Source organism: Phyllopteryx taeniolatus, chromosome 2 (genome assembly GCF_024500385.1).
Source record: "Phyllopteryx taeniolatus isolate TA_2022b chromosome 2, UOR_Ptae_1.2, whole genome shotgun sequence".
Lineage (NCBI taxonomy): Eukaryota > Metazoa > Chordata > Actinopteri > Syngnathiformes > Syngnathidae > Phyllopteryx > Phyllopteryx taeniolatus.
In genome coordinates this window covers 364,237-384,771 of record NC_084503.1, presented here as the reverse complement: position 1 = coordinate 384,771, position 20,535 = coordinate 364,237, and the positions used below count along the sequence as shown (strand labels likewise).

General features: G+C 45.8%; 2 protein-coding genes across 5 annotated transcripts in view; one reads left to right on the top strand and one right to left on the bottom strand.

Annotated features, from left to right (window-relative positions):
- The window catches only part of sbf2 (SET binding factor 2), a 104,256-nt gene extending 91,239 nt beyond the window's left edge, over positions 1 to 13,017 (bottom strand). For all 4 annotated transcript variants that reach the window (XM_061750329.1, XM_061750338.1, XM_061750348.1 and 1 more), the window contains exon 1: positions 12,860 to 13,017. In XM_061750329.1, coding sequence (XP_061606313.1) covers positions 12,860 to 12,914 — 55 coding nt within the window. In that variant the 5' untranslated portion in view covers positions 12,915 to 13,017. The remainder of the gene's footprint in view (positions 1 to 12,859) is intronic.
- Positions 13,018 to 15,721: 2,704 nt separating this feature from the next.
- adma (adrenomedullin a) lies at positions 15,722 to 18,045 on the top strand. The gene is made up of 4 exons (XM_061750554.1): positions 15,722 to 15,879; positions 16,474 to 16,576; positions 16,680 to 16,796; positions 16,885 to 18,045. Exons 2-4 carry the CDS (start codon positions 16,482 to 16,484, stop codon positions 17,189 to 17,191), a joined length of 519 nt encoding a protein of 172 aa, XP_061606538.1. The 5' UTR covers positions 15,722 to 15,879; positions 16,474 to 16,481; the 3' UTR covers positions 17,192 to 18,045.
- The last annotated feature ends 2,490 nt before the right edge of the window (positions 18,046 to 20,535 follow it).

Here is a 20,535-nt window from a genome sequence, read left to right as displayed (position 1 = left end):
TTGTGATGTATTCCTATATGGTCAAAGTAGTTCTTTAAAGCATATTTTGTATATATATATATATATATATATTGTATTATTAAAATATGCATGTATGTATATATATGGACGGAAATGGAACTTGAGCCATCTTCATTTATCACGAGACTTCCATTGCCAAAAATCAAAACGATCAACTTATCATCACTGTCGGGTGGAAATCTCCTTCATTCTGTCCAAACCTCCTAGTTCACAAATCTATGCTAGTGGTCATCGCGATGTGGGTCTATTTATTTATTTTGGAAATTACCGACGAGTCTAAAGTGTTGAAAATGGCTTGCTCTCTTTGACACTGCAATGTTAATGGATGAAAATGTTTTGCTTTTTGTTGTTGTTGTTTGTTTGTTTCATGGAAAGCGGTGGTTTTAGAGATGCAAGGTTTCTGCCCGATGCCAGCGAGATGCAAAAACTTCCTCAGGAAAGCTTAAATTCACCCGTTTAAGTTACAGTAAATCTTATATGCATAATAATTAGGTGCATAATGTAATATGTATGGTATAAACGAAATGTCTGTTGTTGTATAGTGTGTATGATCATTTGGATAAATGTGAAATGTAAGATCTATTCCAGCATTTTATAAATGAATATCGATATAATAAGTGTGTATTGAAAATGAAAAGTCTGTTGATGAGTATTGTGAATGATGGATGTTGTCATTGTCCTGGCTTCTGCTTTTTAACACATCATTCATTGTACAAAGAAAATCAATACAAATAACGAAGTTTTTTAAAGAAATTATGAGAAACTGTGGCGAAAACCAAACTTTCCAGTCTTGAAAAATTGCCAAACTTCCCCATTGTTCAGATAGTTTCCCTGATTGCACTCCATTATTCTGAGGCTAAATGGCACTGCCTCAAAACTAAGTGGCTTCCTCTTTGGCAAACTTTACAAAGTTGCGTTAAAATTACACACCACCATAGGTCAGACGGACAAATACGTATCGCACAAACCAAAGTGGAAAAACTGTCAGCTCAGTCTTGGCTGCAGGTTAATCTGTGCCAAATTAAACTCTGTCTCTGTACAATTAAGAGGAATGACACGGTTTGTTTATGGACAACATTTTGGCACTTGCCTGATCTAGACCACAAATGGAATTTATTTCCACTAAACTCCACACATTTTAGTCATCAGAAAGAACTGCTGTTAAACTTGAATCAATAAGAGGCCCCCCTGTTGCTTGCACACAAAGTGCATCATTAGTAACATACAAAGGACTTGTAAAGATGTCCTATTACCTGCAACAACACAACAATACTCTACCACACAAATGGGTTTTGGTTTGGTTTATTACGCAACATGTCAACATGAGTTTGTTTTTGTACTCCCCTTTTTCACCAATTAACCCATTTCTAGACTTTACACCGATTTTATCGGCCTTATCGGTATCGGCCGATAATGAGCATTTTATGCTGATCGGCTTTAATCGCCAATCCGACGAATGTTTATTTTTAGCCTTGTCACGTGTCTTTTGGCGTAGTCCTGTAAATATCTGACGGCCAATAAAGTTATTTAAAAAAAAACAAAAAAACATGTCGGCGGTGTGGAACAGACAACACGTCTGAGACAGACAACACGTAATACCCGGATCAGACTACAAGACAAATTTGCTCTTTCAAGATTGAACTATGTCAGACTATTCCAATACCACCGCATCCCAATTTTTTACGATCAATGGGCTTTATCTTGTCAACTCAAATGCGACCGGATACACTCGTTACCGTTGCGACGACAAGAGTGGATCGCGCCGACTATATTATGAGGACAAAAACGGGGGAAAACATGTGTTGGTGGTCACCGGTGCTCAGGACAGGAGACGACGTTGGTTTAAGGCTTGCTTGAGGTATGTTCACATACTTTTAATACGATATGGCTCGCAGGCAGGCAACAAAAACGATATGTAGCCTAGCAAGCGAGCGGTAGCACGAACGGTTGGATGTAAACATGCCGTTGTTCTATCGAATCATGCTCTAAAGTTACGGTGTGGGTGAAGTCATTCAATTAAAAATAAAGTAATTTAATTACTTGAGCCGTCACCTTATCGTGGTGGAGGGGTTTGTGTGTCCCAATGATCCTAGGAGCTAAGTTGTCTGGGGCTTTATGCCCCTGGCAGGGTCACCCATGGCAAACAGGTCCTAGGTGAGGGACCAGACAAAACACGGCTCAAAGACCCCTTATGATGACGACAAGAAATGGACACAGGTTTCCCTTGTCCGGACGCGGGTCACCGGGGCCCCCCTCTGGAGCTAGGCGTGGAGGTGGGGCTCGACGGCGAGCGCCTGGGCCTGCACCCATGGGGCCTGGCCGGGCACAGCCCGAAAGAGTAACGTGGGCTACTTCCCATGGGCTCACCACCTCTGGGAGGGGCCATAGGGGTCGGGTGCAGTGCGAGCTGGGCGGTGGCCGAAGGCGGGGACCTTGGCGATCCGATCCCCGGCTACAGAAGCTGGCTCTAGGGACGTGAAATGTCACCTCTCTGGCAGGGAAGGAGCCCGAGCTGGTGTGTGAGGTCGAAAGGTTATAGGCGCAACCGAGGCGTAGCCTCCACGCACAGCTTGGGCTCTGGAACCAGTCCTCTCAAGAGGGGTTGGACTCTCTTCCACTCTGGAGTTGCCCACAGTGAGAGGCGCCGAGCAGGTGTGGGTATACTCATTGCTCCCCGGCTCGGCGCCTGAACGTTGGGGTTCACCTCGGTGGACGACAGGGTAGCCTCCCTCCGCCTTCGGGTGGGGGGACGGGTCCTGACTGTTGCTTGTGCCTATGTACCAAACAGCAGTTCAGAGTATCCAACCTTTTCGGAGTCCTTGGAGGGGGTGCTGGGGACTTCAATGCTCACGTGGGCAATGACAGTGAGACCTGGAAGGGCGTGATTGGGAGGAACGGCCCCCCCGATCAGAACTCGAGCGGTGTTCTGTTATTGGCCTTCTGTGCTCATCACGGATTGTCCATAACGAACACCATGTTCAAGCATAAGGGTACCCACACGTGCACTTGGCACCAGGACACCAGACGTCGCAGTTCGATGATCGACTTTGCGGTCGTGTCATCGGACTTGCGGCCGCATGTCTTGGACAATCGGGTGAAGAGAGGGGCGGAGCTGTCAACTGATCACCACCCGGCGGTGAGTTGGCTCCGATGGTGGGGGAAGATGCCGGTCCGATGTGGCAGGCCCAAATGTAATGTCCCTGTACGACCGGAGTCAGAGTTTGGTCCGCATATCCGGCAGTAAGTCGGACTCGTTTCCAGTGAGGGTTGGACTCCGCCAAGGCTGCCCTTTGTCACCGATTCTGTTCATAACTTTGATGGACAGAATTTCTAGGCGCAACCGAGGCGTAGAGGGGGTCCGGTTTGGTGGCCTCAGTATTGCATCTCTGCTTTTTGCAGAGATGATGTGGTTTTGTTGGCTTCATCAAGCCATGACCTCCAACTCTCACTGGAGCAGTTCGCAGCTGAGTGTGCAGCGGCTGGTATGAGAATCAGCACCTCCAAATCTGAGACCGTGGTCCTCAGTCGGAAAAGGGTGGCCTGCCCTCTCCGGGTCGGGGATGAGATCCGAAAGGCGAGGCTCTCGATTTACCGGTCGATCTACGTTTCTACCCTCACCTACGGTCACGAGCTGTGGGTCGTGACCGAAAGAACGAGATCCCGAAATGAGTTTCTTCCGCAGGGTGTCCAGGCTCTCCCTTAGAGATGGGGTGAGAAGTTCGGTCATCCGGGAGGATCTCAAGAGTAGAGCCGCTGCTCCTCCACATCGAGAGGAGCCAGATGAGGTGGCTGGGACATCTTATTCGGATGCCTCCCGGACCTCTCCCGGGTGAGGTGTAATTTAATTTCAAAATAAAGTAATTTAATTACAGTAAGTTAGCGGCCATTATTTCTGTCATGTAATGTTCGTTTGACCTGACTGATTAGAATCCACGATCTGACGAGAGCAGTGATCTCCAACCTTCATGGAGCCAAGGAACATCCATCCATCCATTTTCTGAGCCGCTTCTCCTCACTAGGGTCGCGGGCGTGCTGGAGCCTATCCCAGCTGTCATCGGGCAGGAGGCGGGGTACACCCTGAACTGGTTGCCAGCTAATCGCAGGGCACATAGGAACAAACAACCATTCGCACTCACAGTCATGCCTACGGGCAATTTAGAGTCTCCAATTCATGCATGTTTTTTGGGATGTGGGAGGAAACCGGAGTGCCCGGAGAAAACCCACGCAGGCACGGGGAGAACATGCAAACTCCACACAGGCAGGGCCGGGGATTGAACCCGGGTCCTCAGAACTGTGAGGCTGACGCTCTAACCAGTCGGCCACCGTGCCGCTGCCAAGGAACATATTTTACAATTGAAAAATCTCACGGCACACCAACAAACAAAAATATCACAAAAACTTGATACATTAATTACTGTATGTACTTCCTGCCATCTAATAGAAGACCATTCATGCGTTCTGTCTGTCACTATGCCTCACTGGCATAAATAGATGAACAAACATTATTTATTGGAAATCTATTTTTTTAGCAATTAAATACACAAGTATATACAGTAAATGAACAGGTCATTTAAATAGACACATTCCTACATCTTGTGATCGGATCGGTGATCGGTTATCGTTTTTTTTTTTTTTGTTTTTTGTTTTTTTTTTAAACTCGCTGATCGGTGATTGGCCCCAAAATCCTGATCGTGTAAAGCCTACCCATTTCATAAGGTTAGTTTGGCTCCCCTCTAAAGGTTTTGGAACAGTTTATTTGTGCAGTACAGTACACTCAAAGTGTGTTTGATATCAAAAGTATCGCAAAAACATATTGTTTTGCACACTCTTTAAAGTATGCAAGACAAAAGACAAAAAATATTTTACACTCATTTCAGGATTTTGAGTCATGTGCATTAAATACACAAGTTGAAGGATGATATTACCCGTTGTATGTGCGGGAATAGTCGTATCGCTCATAAAACAGCAGTCTGCATGACAGTTACGTGTATTTTGGATTTAAAAGCTCTTCTAAATGAAATCGTATGCCCGGAATTAATTTTCAAGCAAGGATGAAAATAAATGCCAGAATTCCTCACATTCCGTGAGGCTACTCTCTTGTATTCAAACAAGCTGTGCTCTCTAATACGAACTCGCTGATATAATAAGAACACCATCAGAAAGAATCATAGAATCTAGACCGTGAAGAAACATACTCATTTCAACATCCGCTTTGCAAGATGCAGGGATGAAGTCTCAAAATAAATAAATAAATAAAATCTATTTGAAGGCGGTACGGTGGGCGACTGGTTAGAGCGTCAGCCTCACAGTTCTGAGGACCCGGGTTCAATCCCCGGCCCCGCCTGTGTGGAGTTTGCATGTTCTCCCCGTGCCTGCGTGGCTTTTCTCCGGGCACTCCGCTTTCCTCCCACATCCCAAAAACATGCATGCATTGGAGACTCTAAATTGCCCCGTCGGCATGACTGTGAGTGCGAATGGTTGTTTGTTTGTATGTGCCCTGCGATTGGCTGGCAACCAGTTGAGGGTGTACCCCGCCTCCTGCCCGATGACAGCTGGGACGGGCTCCGGCACGCCCGCGACCCGCGTGAGGAGAAGCGCGACAGAAAATGGATGGATGGAATCTATTTGAACAGCGTCACAGCATCCCACAACCCAATAATTCAAATGTGTGACATCATTCGAAGCAGCATCTGACAAGCGGGACAGCGACAATTCTTTGACCACAACACGACGGGAGAAGTGAGTGTCATCACACTCCTGTCCCGCATTTCCCGTCCTGCTTCTCACATAGGCTCTGATACGGCTACAGTATATCAAAAGTCTGCTTCGCTCAGTTCTGTGTAAAAGGCATCGGCGAATAAATGTCATATCTACCTTACGGCTGGGTTTACCACTGGCATCATTTCCATCATTGTTCATGGCAAACGAATCTTACTTTATTTGTAATTAATTACTTTATGATATATTATGTTCCTTGGAACCTTTGTGGATTCCATAGACACTGATTACATTTGATTATACGTTTGGGTTTATTCAAGCCAGTATCCAAAACATCAAATCTGATTGTGATAAAAAACTCGATCAACATATTCTCAAGTGATGCAATCAGTCCTTATGTTTGACTTTAGTGCAAACCTAATAAATGTCCATCCATCCAATTTCTAGACCGGTTATCTTCAGTAGGGTCTAATAAATGTCATATTTGACCAAGTAGTTGTACTGAAATGTTCCCTGCCATGAATTTGAGTTTAGTTTGCATAGTCAAAAGGAAAAAAACCAAAAGGTCTGTGTCATGGGTGTGTGTTCCGGTTGTTGTTTCCCTCCTGTCTCGTACACACCTGCTCCTGAGAGCATCTTCCCCACCTGTGCCTCGTTCCCCCTAATTACACCTTGCATTTAACCTCGTGTCTCCTTCTTTCTGGTCGCCAGTTCGTTGTACCTTGTCGTCGCGTTCCAGCGTTCCTTGTTTCCACGTCACAGACTCACAGTAAGACTAGACCCTGTTCCCATTATCGACCTCGCCTTTTTGCCTCACGTTTTTGGTTTAATATACGGGCAGAGGTCGGTACACAGGCGGCCAATCCAAAAAAGGCAACAGTATCCTCTCTTTTTGAAACTGTCCATTTGTTTTGGAGTCGTGCATTTTTGGGTCCTATCCTCTGTTCCGTTCATGACAGTCGGATTATGTTCGATCTTATCAACAGACCTGTGCAGTGCTGCGGTAATAGTTGTCAGCGGAATTTCCCTCACTGTCAGTTTAAACTTCACGACTCAAAAGAAAGAACTCCTCGAGTATGGTCAGGATCACTACCCAGTCGGAATAAGACAAGAAGCTGAATGGGAACATGAATGCGAAAAGAAAACAATCAAAGTAAGGCGCAAAACCAAAATGCACTCAATTCATAACTTTTTTTTCCCCCCATAATACATTGAGAACAGGAAATTGCTGCCAATAGAGAAATGCAAAAAGACATTGAGATGTGGAAATAAAAAGACAATACAAAAGTAACATATTCATAGTACATATGTGGATAGTGCTTCAAGTCCTGCCAAGCCATTATTTCAACATTTCTTTGTCATTCTGCCTATAAAACCAAACAGATTATTGGAATAAAAGAACGTATTTGTACACATTACACATGGGAACACGTCAAGAGATGGCATTCACAACAAGAAATCCAAATTCAATCTCCAGCTGTTAAATTAGATTTATAATGTAGTCAGAAACACAATTCTAAATTATCAAGCCTTAATGTTCTTGCAAATAGAATCTTGCATTAATTGTATAAAATGGGCACATTGTTTAGTTATTACATGCAACTTAGCAATCAATTGTTAGCTTTGACTAAAAGCTGACTGATTGTAGCCAATTATTTCATTCAGTGTGAGTTGGAATTAACAAAAAGAAGAGGGGAAAAAAAAATCAAGGTTTTAAAGTGAGATGCCCTGGATTAATTACATGAGACAGACAATAACAGCAAATTGTAATTGAAGGCCTTCATTGACCTAGCATAGGCTACATGTTTGATATCAGAGGACCCGTGTATGCACCAAGAGAATGGAAATTCTGCTGGGCCAAGGACCAGCTCTCTGTGATGAGAATGAGCGAATGAATGACTTGCCCACATATCATCCTAATATCATTACATAAGTGTCCCTAAACAGGAGTCAGACAAAAAAATGGTTAAAGGTCAAATGCATTTTTTTTTAAACCAGAGAACTTGTTTGTGGGTGTGCCAAGTGAGCCAGCAGCGCAAAACAAACCCTCTTTGAGATTTTGTAACAAAGATCCATTTCATGATGCTTTCAGACAATAAAGCCCATCATGGACTCAGCAACAGCTAACTGAAATTCATGTGAGGCATTTATTAACTTCTTCACGATTGCACATCGGAACGGTCTTCTGTTGGTCAGCACATATGGGGCTAATTTGCTCGCAGGAGAACTTATTTAACCGTGATTACAACATATTACTTAAGAAATCCACCAATTGAGACCAGGGGATACCAGATCAGGGCTGCCGCAGCTGCCAGGGACAGTTTAAACGTACACCCACCCTTGGAGTGGCCCTCGATTCATTTTTGAAAATTATAAAAACCTCTCCTGAAACGTGTCTGATCAATTTTAAGGTATAATGACTCTATTCACCACTAGATGAATCACTAACCGCGCTTGCACCGGCTCTTCCCCATGAGAGAAGGAGAGAGGACTAATTGGCAAAAAGTGCCAATGAGGTTAAGAAAATGGTGTCCTTCAGGTCAAATAGGAAGTAGATTATGTGTTCGCCGAATTTAAGGGTAAACCCGTCTGGTTTGCTAAGAGATGCTATCAGCCATGAAAGATGTCAACATAAGCCACCACTACAACAACACTCATCTCAAAAGTACACAAACAGCAGCAATTTTCTCTCTCTTTCTTTTGTTACAAGAACTGTTGACAGTTCAACTGAAGTGCATGAGAAGCTACACGAATGTGTGTCCTCCAAAAACATGGACATATTCAACGCATTTAATACTGTTGCAAACGCGTACGGTGGACAAGCGGCTGTTGTGACAGATGGTTTTTCCTTCAACAAAGCAGACTGAACTTTCCTGCCCTATATCGCACGGTATCATATATATACAGGTGAGCGATTCAACCCCTTTAACATTTGGAAATGTTAAATGGCATGCAAGACAAACATAACACGATATTAACATTTTGTAGGTTTTTTGTGGATAGAAAAAGGAACACAATGAGTTCTTGCATTGAATGTACTTTGAATGGTAATTTTTGTGTAAGAGAACCCTTTGCACTGGGGGGGGGGGGGAGATTTTTTTTTGGTTCGTTTCAAACCCATTGTTTCTGAAGAATGAATCTTTTATACATGCATATCAGGCATTACAATACATTATGATATTGTGATTTACATTGGTTCATATTGTTCTTATTTTCTTATTAGTTCTTATTTTCTTTTTTTTTTTAGGAAGGCTGCTGTGCCCCCCAGGTTGCACTAATGAAAAATGATGGCCCCCTCCATCCCTGAAGCTGAAACTTGAAATTGAGGGTGTTATGTATAATGTGATTAACGGCTATGCCCCACAGGTAGGATGTGACCTAGAGGTGAAAGAGAAATTCTGGAAGGACCCAGACAAAGTCGTTCTGAGCATCCCAGACAAAGAGAGAGTCGTGATTGGTGCAGATTGTAACAGACGTGTTGGTGAAGGAAATGGGGGTGATGAAGAAGTGATGGGTAAGTTTGGCATCCAGGAAAGGAACTTGGAACGACAGATGGTTGTAGACTTTGCAAAAAAGATAGAAGTGGCTGTAGTGAACCCTTTCTGACAGAAAAAGGCAAGAACATAGGGTGACCTACAAGAGCACAGCTAGAAGCATGCAGGTGGATTACAGCTTGTGCAGACGATGTCATCTGAAGGAGGTTACTGACTGTAAGGTCGTGGTAGGGGAGAGTGTGGCAAGACAGCATAGGATGGTGGTTTGTAAAATGACTCTGGTGGTGGGGAGGAAGATTAAGAAGACAAAGGAAGAGCAGAGAACCACGTGGTGGAAGCTGAGAAAGTAAGTGTTGTGCGGCTTGTGAACCAGGTTCTCGGTGGACAGGAGGAGCTTCCAGAAGACTGGACCGCTACTGCCAAGGCAATCAGAGAGACAAGCAGGCGAGTACTTGGTATATCTTCTGGTAGGAAAAGGAGACATGGTGGTGGAACCTCAAAGTACAGGAAATCATACGAGGAAAGAGGTTAGCTAAGAAGAAGTGTGACAAAGGGAGGATCGAGGAGAGGAGAAAGGAATACATGGAGATGCGAAGTAGGGCAAAGATAGAGGTGGCAAAGGCCAAACAAGAGGCATATGATGACATGTATGCCAGCTTGGACACTCAAGAAGGAGAAAAATATTTCCCCAGGTTGGTCAGACAGAGGGATAGAGATGGGAAGGATGTGCAGCAGGTTAGGGTGGTTAAGGATAGCGATGGAAATGTGTTGACTGGTGCCAGGAGTGTGCTTGATAGATGGAAAGAATACTTTGAAGAGTTGAGGAATGAAAAAGAGCAGTAGTAATAGTCCGTTGTGGTGAAGAACGATTTACTGGTCAATCTACGTTCCTACCCTCACCAATGGTCACGTGACCGAAAGAACAAGATCCCGGATACAAGCGGCCGAAATTAGTTTCCTCCGCAGGGTGTCCCTTAGCGATAGGGGTAGAAGCTCAGTCATCCGGGAGGGGCTTAGAGTAGAGCCGCTGCTCCTCCGCATTGAGAGAAGCCAGATGAGGTGGCTTGGGCATCTGATTAGGATGCCTCCCGGACGCCTCCCTGGTGAGCTGTTCCAGGCACGTCCCACCGGGAGGAGACCCTGGGGATGACCTAGGACACGCCGGAGAGACAACGTCTCTCGGCTGGCCTGGGAACGCCTCGGTATCCCCTCCGAAGAGCTGGAGGAAGTGGGTGGAGAGAGGGAAGTCTGGGCTTCCCTGCTGAGCCTGCAACCCGACCTCAGATAAGCGGAGGAAAGTGGATGGATGGATGGACATCTTGTTCCATCCGCATTTGAGCTATAAACTATATAATATTAATATGTAATGGATTCCTTTCCGCCACCTCCAGCTCTGCTTCCTGTTGTCTCTTCAGTGCCCCTGTCTCTAATCCGTCCATCCTGGCTGGCCTCACCACTGTTTTCTAAACTTTGCCCTTCATCCTAGCAGAGACTCTTCTGTCACATAACACACCTGACGCCTTCCTCCACCCGTTCCAACCTGCTTGGACCCGTTTCTTCACTTCCTGACCACACTCACCATTGCTCTGGACGGTTGACCCCAAGTATTTCAAGTCCTCCACCCTCGCTATCTCTTCTCCCTGTAGCCTCACTCTTCCCCCACCAGCCCTCTCATTCATGCACAAATATTCTGTCTTACTTCGGCTAATCTTCATTCCTCTGCTTTCCAGTGCATGCCTCCATCTTTCTAACTGTTCCTCCACCTGCTCCCTGCTTTCACTGCAGATCACAAAGTCATCTGCAAACATCCCGGTCCACGGGGATTCCAGTCTAACCTCATCTGTCAGCCCATCCATCACCACTGCAAACAGGAAGGGGCTCAGGGCTGATCCCTTATGCAGTCCCACCTCCACCTTAAATTCGTCTGTCACACCTTCAGCACACCTCACCGCTGGATTATTCTAACATACTTCTCTGCCACTCCAGACTTCCGCATGCAGTACCGCAGTTCCTCTCTGGGTACTCTGTCATAGGCTTTCCCAAGATCCACGAAGAAACAATGTAGCTCCTTCTGACCTTCTCTGTACTTTTCCATCAACATCCTCAAGGCAAATAATGCATCTGTGGTACTCTTTGTAGGCATGAAACCATACTGTTGCTCGCAAATACTCACTTCTGTCCTGAGTCTAGCCTCCACTACTCTTTCCCATAACTTCATTGTGTGGCTCATCCACTTTATTCGTCTGTAGTTCCCACAGCTCTGCACATCACCCTCGTTCTTACAAATGGGCACCAGCACACTTTTCCTCCATTCCTCAGGCATCTTCTCACGCACTAGAATTCTATTGAACAAGCTGGTCCAAAACTCCCCAGCCACCTCTCCTAGATGCTTCCATACCTCCACAGGAATGTCATCAGGACCAACAGCCTTTCCATTTTTCATCCTCTTTAATGCCTTTCTAACTTCCCCCTTACTAATCATTGCCACTTCCTGGTCCAGCACACTTGCCTCTTGTACTCTCCATTCTCTCTCATTTTCCTCATTCATCATTTCTCTCCTCGAAGTATTCTTTCCATCCATCTAGCGCACTGCTGGCACCAGTCAACATATTTCCATCTCTATCCTTAATCACCCTAACCTGCTGCACATCCTTCCCATCTCTATCCCTCTGTCTGAGATCCTTTTCTCCTTCTTGAGTGTCCAACCTGCCATACATGTCGTCATATGCCTCTTGTTTGGCCTTTGCCACCTCTACCTTTGCCCTGTGCCGCATCTCAATGTATTCCTTTCGCCTCTCCTCGGTCCTCTCGGTGTCGCACTTCTTCTTCGCTAACCTTTTTCCTTGTACGATTTCCTGTACGGAATAGACTGGATTGAAATGAAAATTGTAATTAACAACCCGCTTCATGGAACATATTGTGGCTGTCCTTAGACGCACCGCTGTAGTTGGCTTTTTAAAGTGGGCGAATATCTTTTCTCTGACGTCAAGTAAAAAGGAACAAGTGGAAGCAGGGGAAACTTCCTGTCCTAGCGCAGATCAACATCGGAGAGGACTGAATGCCTTTATTCACAGCTGCACGTTGCAGCTATCGTGGAAAAGAAAGAAACAAGTGGTGCAGCTCCCTTCCGCAAAAGCAAACACACATGACAACAATTCAGAAAAGTGCGCTTTTCTGCAGAGTAGAAATAGACCAAAGCAGAGTGGGCGGGGCGAAAGCAAGCAGCCAATACTTCATCAAACATGCGACTGCTCAAGTCACACGTGTCCACGGAGCTTTTTATGACAAACTGTTGCGTTTGTGCAGCCGCTGAACGCAACTGCTGTGCAAGTAAGGAGGGAGGGAGTGAGGGAGTGCAAGCTCCTTTGCTTGACTGACAGCCACCGCGGACAGGATGTGACTCATTTTGGATCCCACTGGGTAACAACCGCGACAAATCAATACATCAACCAAAGTGTGCCATTTCTCTGTAAGACACTGGTGCCTCCTCGGCACTGAGCTGGTTCGTGAGGACAAAGCGAGTGTGCCCCCACTCTCGGCTCTTAGCATCGCGGCTAACATGAAGCGAGTCCCCGAGCTAAGTAGCATCAACAACATCCCACAATGAGCTCAGCTTACACACTTACCGGCTTTTTCCTGGTCGTATCCCACGACAACGAAGTAGTCCGCCAATCTAGCCATGTCTGCCGCTTTTCCCGAGCTGTGCCAACACAATTCAGCATTTTTCCTGCTTCCAAAGGACAGCCATTTTTGACAGAGGGGCCGTCAGTGCGCCTGCGCGGACCACATGGCGCATTGGAGCCATCCATGGGCGTGGCCCCCCACCCCCCGCGTTTTGCAAATACAAATACTCTGCGCTATCATTTAAAAAAAAAAAAAAAAAAACATTAAAAAAAACCTGCGAGGTACTTATTTTTTTTCAAAAGTGTATGTTGTTATTCCTAAATGACTTTCATCTACTGATTATGTTCATGATTTCTCACAATCATTAGCAACAATGATTTAACAAGGTCGGGAACACTATTATTTTATTATTCGTTATTTCTATGAATCTCTGCAAGTGTTTCCATTGTCAAATGATCACTTCGACAACATTCCTAGGAAATGTCAACGTCCCACCACTGGGCACAGGTCTGTGGTCCTTGGTGACCAATGTCCTACATTGTTAACTCTTCCAATACGGTGCACGCGTGACCACGCTCTCACAATAATACATCATACACCTGATATAATCAACGAAGAAGGTGTATGAGCATTTATTCCATATCCTTAATATCCAGCTTCAAGTACACATACTAGTGCGCTCTTTGTTCTCGCTGCTAAGAAAACTGCATACTACTAGTGCGACGGCAGCTTATTAGTCAACTTTTTGTCCACTGCTAGTGCCACTCTTTACCTACAAGAATGCAATTAAACCTTTTAACCAATTAATACGGTACTACTAGCCCCAACTAGTAGGCATGTATCAAGCACTCAAATATTCCTGGACCCTACTAGTAGCACCGAAATGCCAACGAATACTTTTGCCTCATTAGTAACATGTAGCTGCCCTACTAGTATGCTAGAGTTGTCTTACTAGTGTGCAGAAATGTCATACAGTAGTGGAAATAACATGGCTAGTAAGATGGTCGTTCTACTAGTGCACCGTCGTCATTTTACAAGTGTGTTGAATTGTCTTACTCGTGCATACTAGTACAGTACATGGACCTTAGAGTGGATATCGTGAAGCTGTTGAAGCATTTATTTGATGTGTAGGTTAAGGTCCATGTACGAGTGCGCTTTTGGTACTCACTAGCGCACTAGTTGGCCTCTGCGCATGACTTGTGAAGCACTAGTTGGTTAACTTGTAGTACTAGTAGCGCGCAGACCACTAATTAAGCGGACATGCCTATTTGTGGGAATGTGAGCGTTACATCGTTTGTAACATGAGTTGATAATGATTATATCAGTGGATATAAGCAAAGCACAATGGACGCCAGTTGTCCTGTTTTTCAAAAGTATGTGCTTAGTCAGTAATCGAGCTTTCTGAAGCCACCCAAAAACAATGAAGCATGCAGAAAGCTTTTTAAACCTGAGTCAAAATGTGGGGAAATCCACATGTACTGTTCATCAGTTACCAAAAACGACACTCAAATGGCTCCAGATGACACCTAATGCAATGAAAGTGTGCCCTTCGGCTCCGAGCGCTCCGTCACCTGACATACGCGGGGGTAATTACGCAGGCTTCCTGCCAACTGGCGGGAAAAGATGGGACCAAGTGTGTCACTCATCCTACGGTTGCCAAAGGGTTTCTTTATAAGGAGCCGCGAGGAAAGCTGTCGTCGTCGTCATTTCGCAATTCCAATTGTTGTCTTCCTGTAAATGCTGTCATTACTGGTTTGCGACACCTGTTTGGCCGTTTTTTGGTCCTTTTCTTGACTTTAAAAACCCAGCTCTACATATAAAGCACTGGATCGCTAGCAGTCAGCTAACTCAAATCAATACGATTTATTCCTCTTATCTATTTATAGAATTCTGGGATACTGATGGAATGTCAAGTGTAAGGGTTGCATCAAATTAAGAAAACATGTCGCAACACATTTCCCCTTTGATTGCAAACAGAAAGGAAAATCCAAACTGAGAGCATTACTCCGCTGCGCTCGATAAAAATTATTTATAGTTCACCGGACATCTGGGAATGTTAAAACTGACAGCAATCTGCAGCATTTCACTGATTGTGTGTGTGTGTGTGTGTGTGTGTGTTATTTTTTTATATATATATATATATATATATTAGGTGTGAAGTCCATTTGGTTTTTTTTTTGTTTGTTTTTTTGCAACATAACTTTTATTTACTATTTCTCTTCTATCCACTGAGGGATTCTTGTTGATGCATTCCTAAGGGGAAACGCTAAATGATTTGCCAAGTCTTTCATAAAACCAACAAATCAGCCAAATGATTCAAAACATGTCCGGACCAATATTGTTCAAGTTGAGTTTTTGTTCTTTTTTTTTTTTTTTTTTTTTTTTACTTTGGATTTATTCTTAGGTAATTGTAAAATTCCACCTCACTACAGTCAGCTCCGTAAAATAAATCAAAGCGTGAGGCGAGTTATTGACCTTGCACAATGTGTGTGTATTGGATTTACAGTCGGGCATATTGACGGTATTTATTGACTTGAGCAATGCTCCTCTCGTAGAAACGTTCCAATTCATCAAGCTGACATGGAACTTCACAGTGTCTAGGAGTGGCCTGAAAAGGAGAAAATGGAAACATTCCATACATTTGACATGCGCAATTACGGGAGTGTATCAAATCAACCTTACAGTTCAAATGTGACAAGGCTGCATGAAAAAAAGTGAGCCAAAGTTGTCAAGTGACTCGGATGTATTTATTCATGTATTATTTTGTCATGACAAAATATCCTTCCTTTCTTTCTTTCTTTCTTTCTTTCTGGGCCGCTGGGAGGAGAAGGGGATGAGAGTCAGTCAATGAGCCCCTCCCACCTCCTGTATAAAGGCTCCCAGTCTGCTGTGTCGCTATTAGCAGAGTGACACAGCTGCCTTCCACAGCACCAGTGGCAATATTCCCCAAACCTGTGGAATACTCGTCGGTCTATCTGAGCGGGAAAACCAAGAGCTTTGTCATCCCAGAGAGAATTCGCAGGTATGTTCCCGTCCTTCTAGTTTGCGCTTGACGAGGAGCTTCGTCTGATCGCCGATGGCTTTATCCTCTCTTTTCTTTTGCTTGCCTTTCTTTCCGGAGGTCAGGGCACAAGTGTATGGAGGCAAGGACCGGTTATATAAGCGCTTCAGCTCTTAATGTGTGCGCGCGCTTCAGCTCTTTCAAGGTGTAGCACATCTAAGAAAAGAAAACCTCCCAGTGGCAATTCATGACAGAGCATTTGATCCACAAGGGAAATTGCATTTTTCTAGCTGTCGTGGAATTGTTATTGCGCCAACTCTATTTTGGTAGGGACAGTGTCCTTCACAAGATTGGCAAGGGGCCCAAAGCACGGTTGTAGGTTTACTTAACTGAGGGAAATGTGACCCCAGCTTAACTTCTCCAATCAATGAATGATAAGTGCAAATAACTTGGCTTTTGGACTCTTGAGTAAGCGTTGCTCGTCGACAGATGTACTGTACTACAGGGATTGACACACATACGCGGTCGGCGCAGTCGAGCGTCGGACGAGTTCAATTGTAACGACGTGCGCGTGATGTTGCAAAGGACTAACGGGATGTTTTCTGGCTTGCGCAGGAGGGAAAATGAAAGTCATCTGGCAGGCCTTCCTCTATTGCTGCCTGGTGGCCACAGCGGCACACTGTGCGGAACTCGAAGTGAATCCCGAGTTAAAAAAGAGGTGAGTCCGTGCGAGTCTTTCGCACGCGCTAATAAAAGCTGGGGTTGGTTGGCGAGAATGCTTTGCCTCGAGACTGACGGGAGTTTCGCCCTTCCTCGCTCAGGCTCAGCATACACAGGCTCGGGAGCAGACTCAGACGGGATCCGGACAGCGACACCGCCAACTCCGAGCGCCTCGTCGGGCGAGAGGTCGTCGGGGATACCTCGCTGCCACGTCCCGGGTATGTACCTTCGAGCTCCTTTGCTATCTCAACGCCTTTGTCGCCGAAATTAGCATCTGGAATCAACCTGTTCCTCTTTCTCCTCCAGCAGCGAGACCGGCGTGCGAACCAAGAGGTCCAAAAATTCCGCCAATCAGCCACGAAGACAGGGCTGCTCTCTGGGCACCTGCTCAGTGCACGACCTGGCGCACCGCCTGCACATTCTCAACAGCAAGCTGAAGACCTGCAACGCCCCCACCTCCAAGCTCAGCCCGCACGGATACGGCCGCAGACGCCGCGCCCTGCCGGCCCGTAGACTCGCGCTGAGGCTGGAGCAAGGCGAGCTGCTCAGGCCCGTGCGGAGCACCGCTGACTCCCAGGTCCACAAGCTGGAGGCTCTGCTCAGGCAGACATGAACGGGACTTTGCGAGAAGCAAGAACAAGCCAAGCCGAGGGAGTCTCGGCGTCCGGGTGCTCTCCGCTCCGTTCTCAAATTCTCCGAACGCCTCTCAGATTTACCAAGTCTCCTCCAGGTCCGGGGACCAAGTCAGAGCAAAATCTGGCCGCACTGAGTTTTCTTAAAGAGCCGAGCCGAGCCGAGCGAGCGAGCGAACGACTGCAAACACTGGATAGAACGGCGCGGAGCCAGCGCAGGTGCCGCTCGCTCTCCGCTCGGCAGGGTGGGCCCCAAAGACTGTCGACTCTTCCCGAAGCAAAGCGAGCGCACGTCCTCCGGTGCCAAAGAGCGAGCGCTCGCCGTTCCTCCTCTGCTTTGATAGATAAGCGCTAATTAGGCTGCAAGGATAAAAAGCCGTGAGCACTTTTCCACTTGGACTCGAGCGAACCATCAGCAGAAGATGACGTGCGTCGCGGTGCCACAACAGGGGACAGCCCGCCCGCAGCAACTTTTGGCCGCTGTATCGAGGAAAAGAATTGTGGGAGTTGTGTGCCAGTCCACGATGGATGGAAATATACTTGAAGTTGCTATTTGTACCGAAACACGTGCAATCGAGAGTTTGAAATACTGTCTATGTATATATGAATTCATCTATTTAATATGATCCAGAAGTTCCATTTCGATACTCATAGAACTATTTTTGTACAGAAATTAATATACGGTATATGGGCATTGTATTTGTCATTATTCCTTTGCAGACTGTGGTCATATGATTTGATTTGCTATATTCTAGATTTGCAAATGTCTTCTATTTTATTCGTGTTCAAGCAATCCTATTGTCACGCAATAAAGCTTTCGCAAGCAAAACCTTGACCTTGTCCAGACTTCCTTCGGCTCCCGGCCGCCGTAAATTCCGGCAGAAGCGGCGCAGCCTCCAACGTAGCCTCCAAGACAGTGATGACGGCCCCTCGTTAGTTTCGCTACATTCCCTCGCTTATGACCTCTCACCTCCCCAGCCCCTTGTTTAAGAAAGGGCAGACGGGGCGCCAGGCGCATTCCTGCTCCATCCAGCTCATATTTGTCGACTGAGCCGTCCGTCTCGGAGCCGCCTCGGGATGCTGAGGCTTTATCTGTATTCGTCGGGAAAAGACGGTTGGAACGCAAGGAGAAGGATGTGATGTGATGATGATGATGATGATGATGATGATGGGGGCTGACATTCCTGCAGGAGCAAACTACTCGTCGTTCCGTTCATATTCGAGCAGCCGGAGAAGAAATACAGGCGGGAGATCTCATTTCAGCTCTCGCTTCATTTGCGCTGCCCGGGGAGCAGGCGGGCCTGTCCAAAATGGAGAAGAAAGACGAGGGCCACGCCCCCTTGGGCTCAGAGAGCACATGCTGAAAGCCAATCCAATTTCAACTTACCTGTGGCCTCGGCTCTCTTTTGCAATACAAGACAAAAAGCGAATGTTCAACAAACAAGAAGAGTCCACTTTGCCGATGAGCTTGAAAAGTCGACACGCACGTGAAGAAGAATTAAGCAGTTCAACGGTTGTCATCGTTGACAAAGAAGAACGTCTCGCAACATTCCGAATGCATTTTACTTTGGATTGTTTTTCCCGAAAATTGCATATCTTGTAACATTCAAGTGTTGTGTGTTTTGGAATTTGTTGAATAAACCAACAAATAGGGTCGATTGACTGAACAACGCGCGAGCTATTCTAACATTTTCAATCCAAAAATGTGGGACAGTTTTTGATGACAGATATTTTGACATTTTTGGAAACCATTTTAAATACATGAGATATCTTGTTCGAGTGAACTTTTTTTTTTTTTTCCATACATGAATATGTATAACATGAAACATGAATGTGCAGCAGGCCAATAAAAAAAAAATAACTTGTTTTCCGAGCCAGCTATATCGAGTGAACAACTATATCCGTTACGGTGCAATTCGTTTGACGAATCTATCTATTGATGCCTTCTCTATTTCGCAGCACTTCTAAACACTACACTTCACAGAAATAATGTTTCTCCGTTCGAGCAGCCCCACCACGGCCATATTGGTAACCCTAACCATGAAAACCTCCTGAGCTGATCGTTATACGCCGTAAGGTCAAATCAAGCCGATAAGGGCCCGTTCGAACAATAGCGTATCGTTTTCATGAGCGTTTCATGATGTCGTACGCCGCTGATCCTGTTCAGGCTCACAGCGACTCTGGCGCCTGCCCCCGACTCAGCGGTCACCAGTGGACAGAACAGCGCTTGGAGCACTCGAGTGCGAGCGGGATGGACTTGCGAGTACAGGGAGAACGGAGAAAGCGAGCTGTGAACCGACCCAGAACCCAACCTAACCCAACCCAAACCGGCTTCTCTGTGTTGTCTCAAGCGTCACATATGTTTGGGAATTTTCCAAACCTCTGCTGGAGACCTTGTTCGATTTCCCCCCCCCAAAATGGATGACGTTGTGAAGATGGAGGCGGGACAGTGACAGGCCTATTTGCAACTTCTCTGTTGCCATCTAGTGTGTACAAATAGTTACAACTCTAAATGGTCATATTTGTAAGGTTTTTCCAAATGGGATTTGCAATCCTTTTCAACTTTCCAATTCAATGACATTCATCACTGCGTACACGTTGTAACGTGAGGCCGTACAATCTACGGCGTTCCAATTGTCTTTTTGGGGGGGATGTTGGCTATTTACATTTTAGATTTGAGTGATGTCAATCGACACTGCATCATTGGCGACTGAGAGTTGTTGCTCATTTTGGATTTACCTTTTTGGATTTGTCACGTGACGAAGATATTCCAAAGAGATCTCCTATAATCATGGAGAACATCACAGAACAACAACAACAACAAAATCCATTCATGCAGAAATACAGGTTGTTGTTGTTTTTTTATGATACAGCTCCTACATCTCATTATATTGTGAAAATATATGTATTCCTGTCTGTATTTTATAAGTGCACGACTGGTAAAACGACAGCATGGAAATATTGAGGAGCGTGCGTGCGTGCAAAACATCGGACGGCACATGAATCGAAAAGTCATTTCTGGACTCGAAATAGGAATTAGCCGGAGCCCGAAGCGTGTCGTATCCGTGTAAAGGTGTGTGCCGCGATGAGACACAACCTGGACCTGGACCTGGACCTGGATGTGGCCCGGTCACTCGACTCTAATTGCGCCGTCTCATCCCTCGGGCCAACGATGACGTCCATTCAGGCGCTACGGGCTCACAGCTCAAAGCCATCTGGAAAAGTACACTGAGAGGATTAGCCTCCTAATCTAAACGCTGCCCGGCTAAATCGGGGACTGCGCGGGCTCCGCAAGGAGATGATTTCTTTTGGAATGATTGAACCC

What these genes read in the sequence shown, in the direction of transcription:
- adma (XM_061750554.1), top strand. Translation starts at nt 16,482, where the DNA reads ATGAAAGTCATCTGGCAGGCCTTCCTCTATTGCTGCCTGGTGGCCACA. An exon ending in AATCCCGAGTTAAAAAAGAG is followed by an intron (nt 16,577 to 16,679) that starts GTGAGTCCGTGC and finishes TTCCTCGCTCAG; the next exon opens with GCTCAGCATACACAGGCTCG. An exon ending in ACCTCGCTGCCACGTCCCGG is followed by an intron (nt 16,797 to 16,884) that starts GTATGTACCTTC and finishes TTTCTCCTCCAG; the next exon opens with CAGCGAGACCGGCGTGCGAA.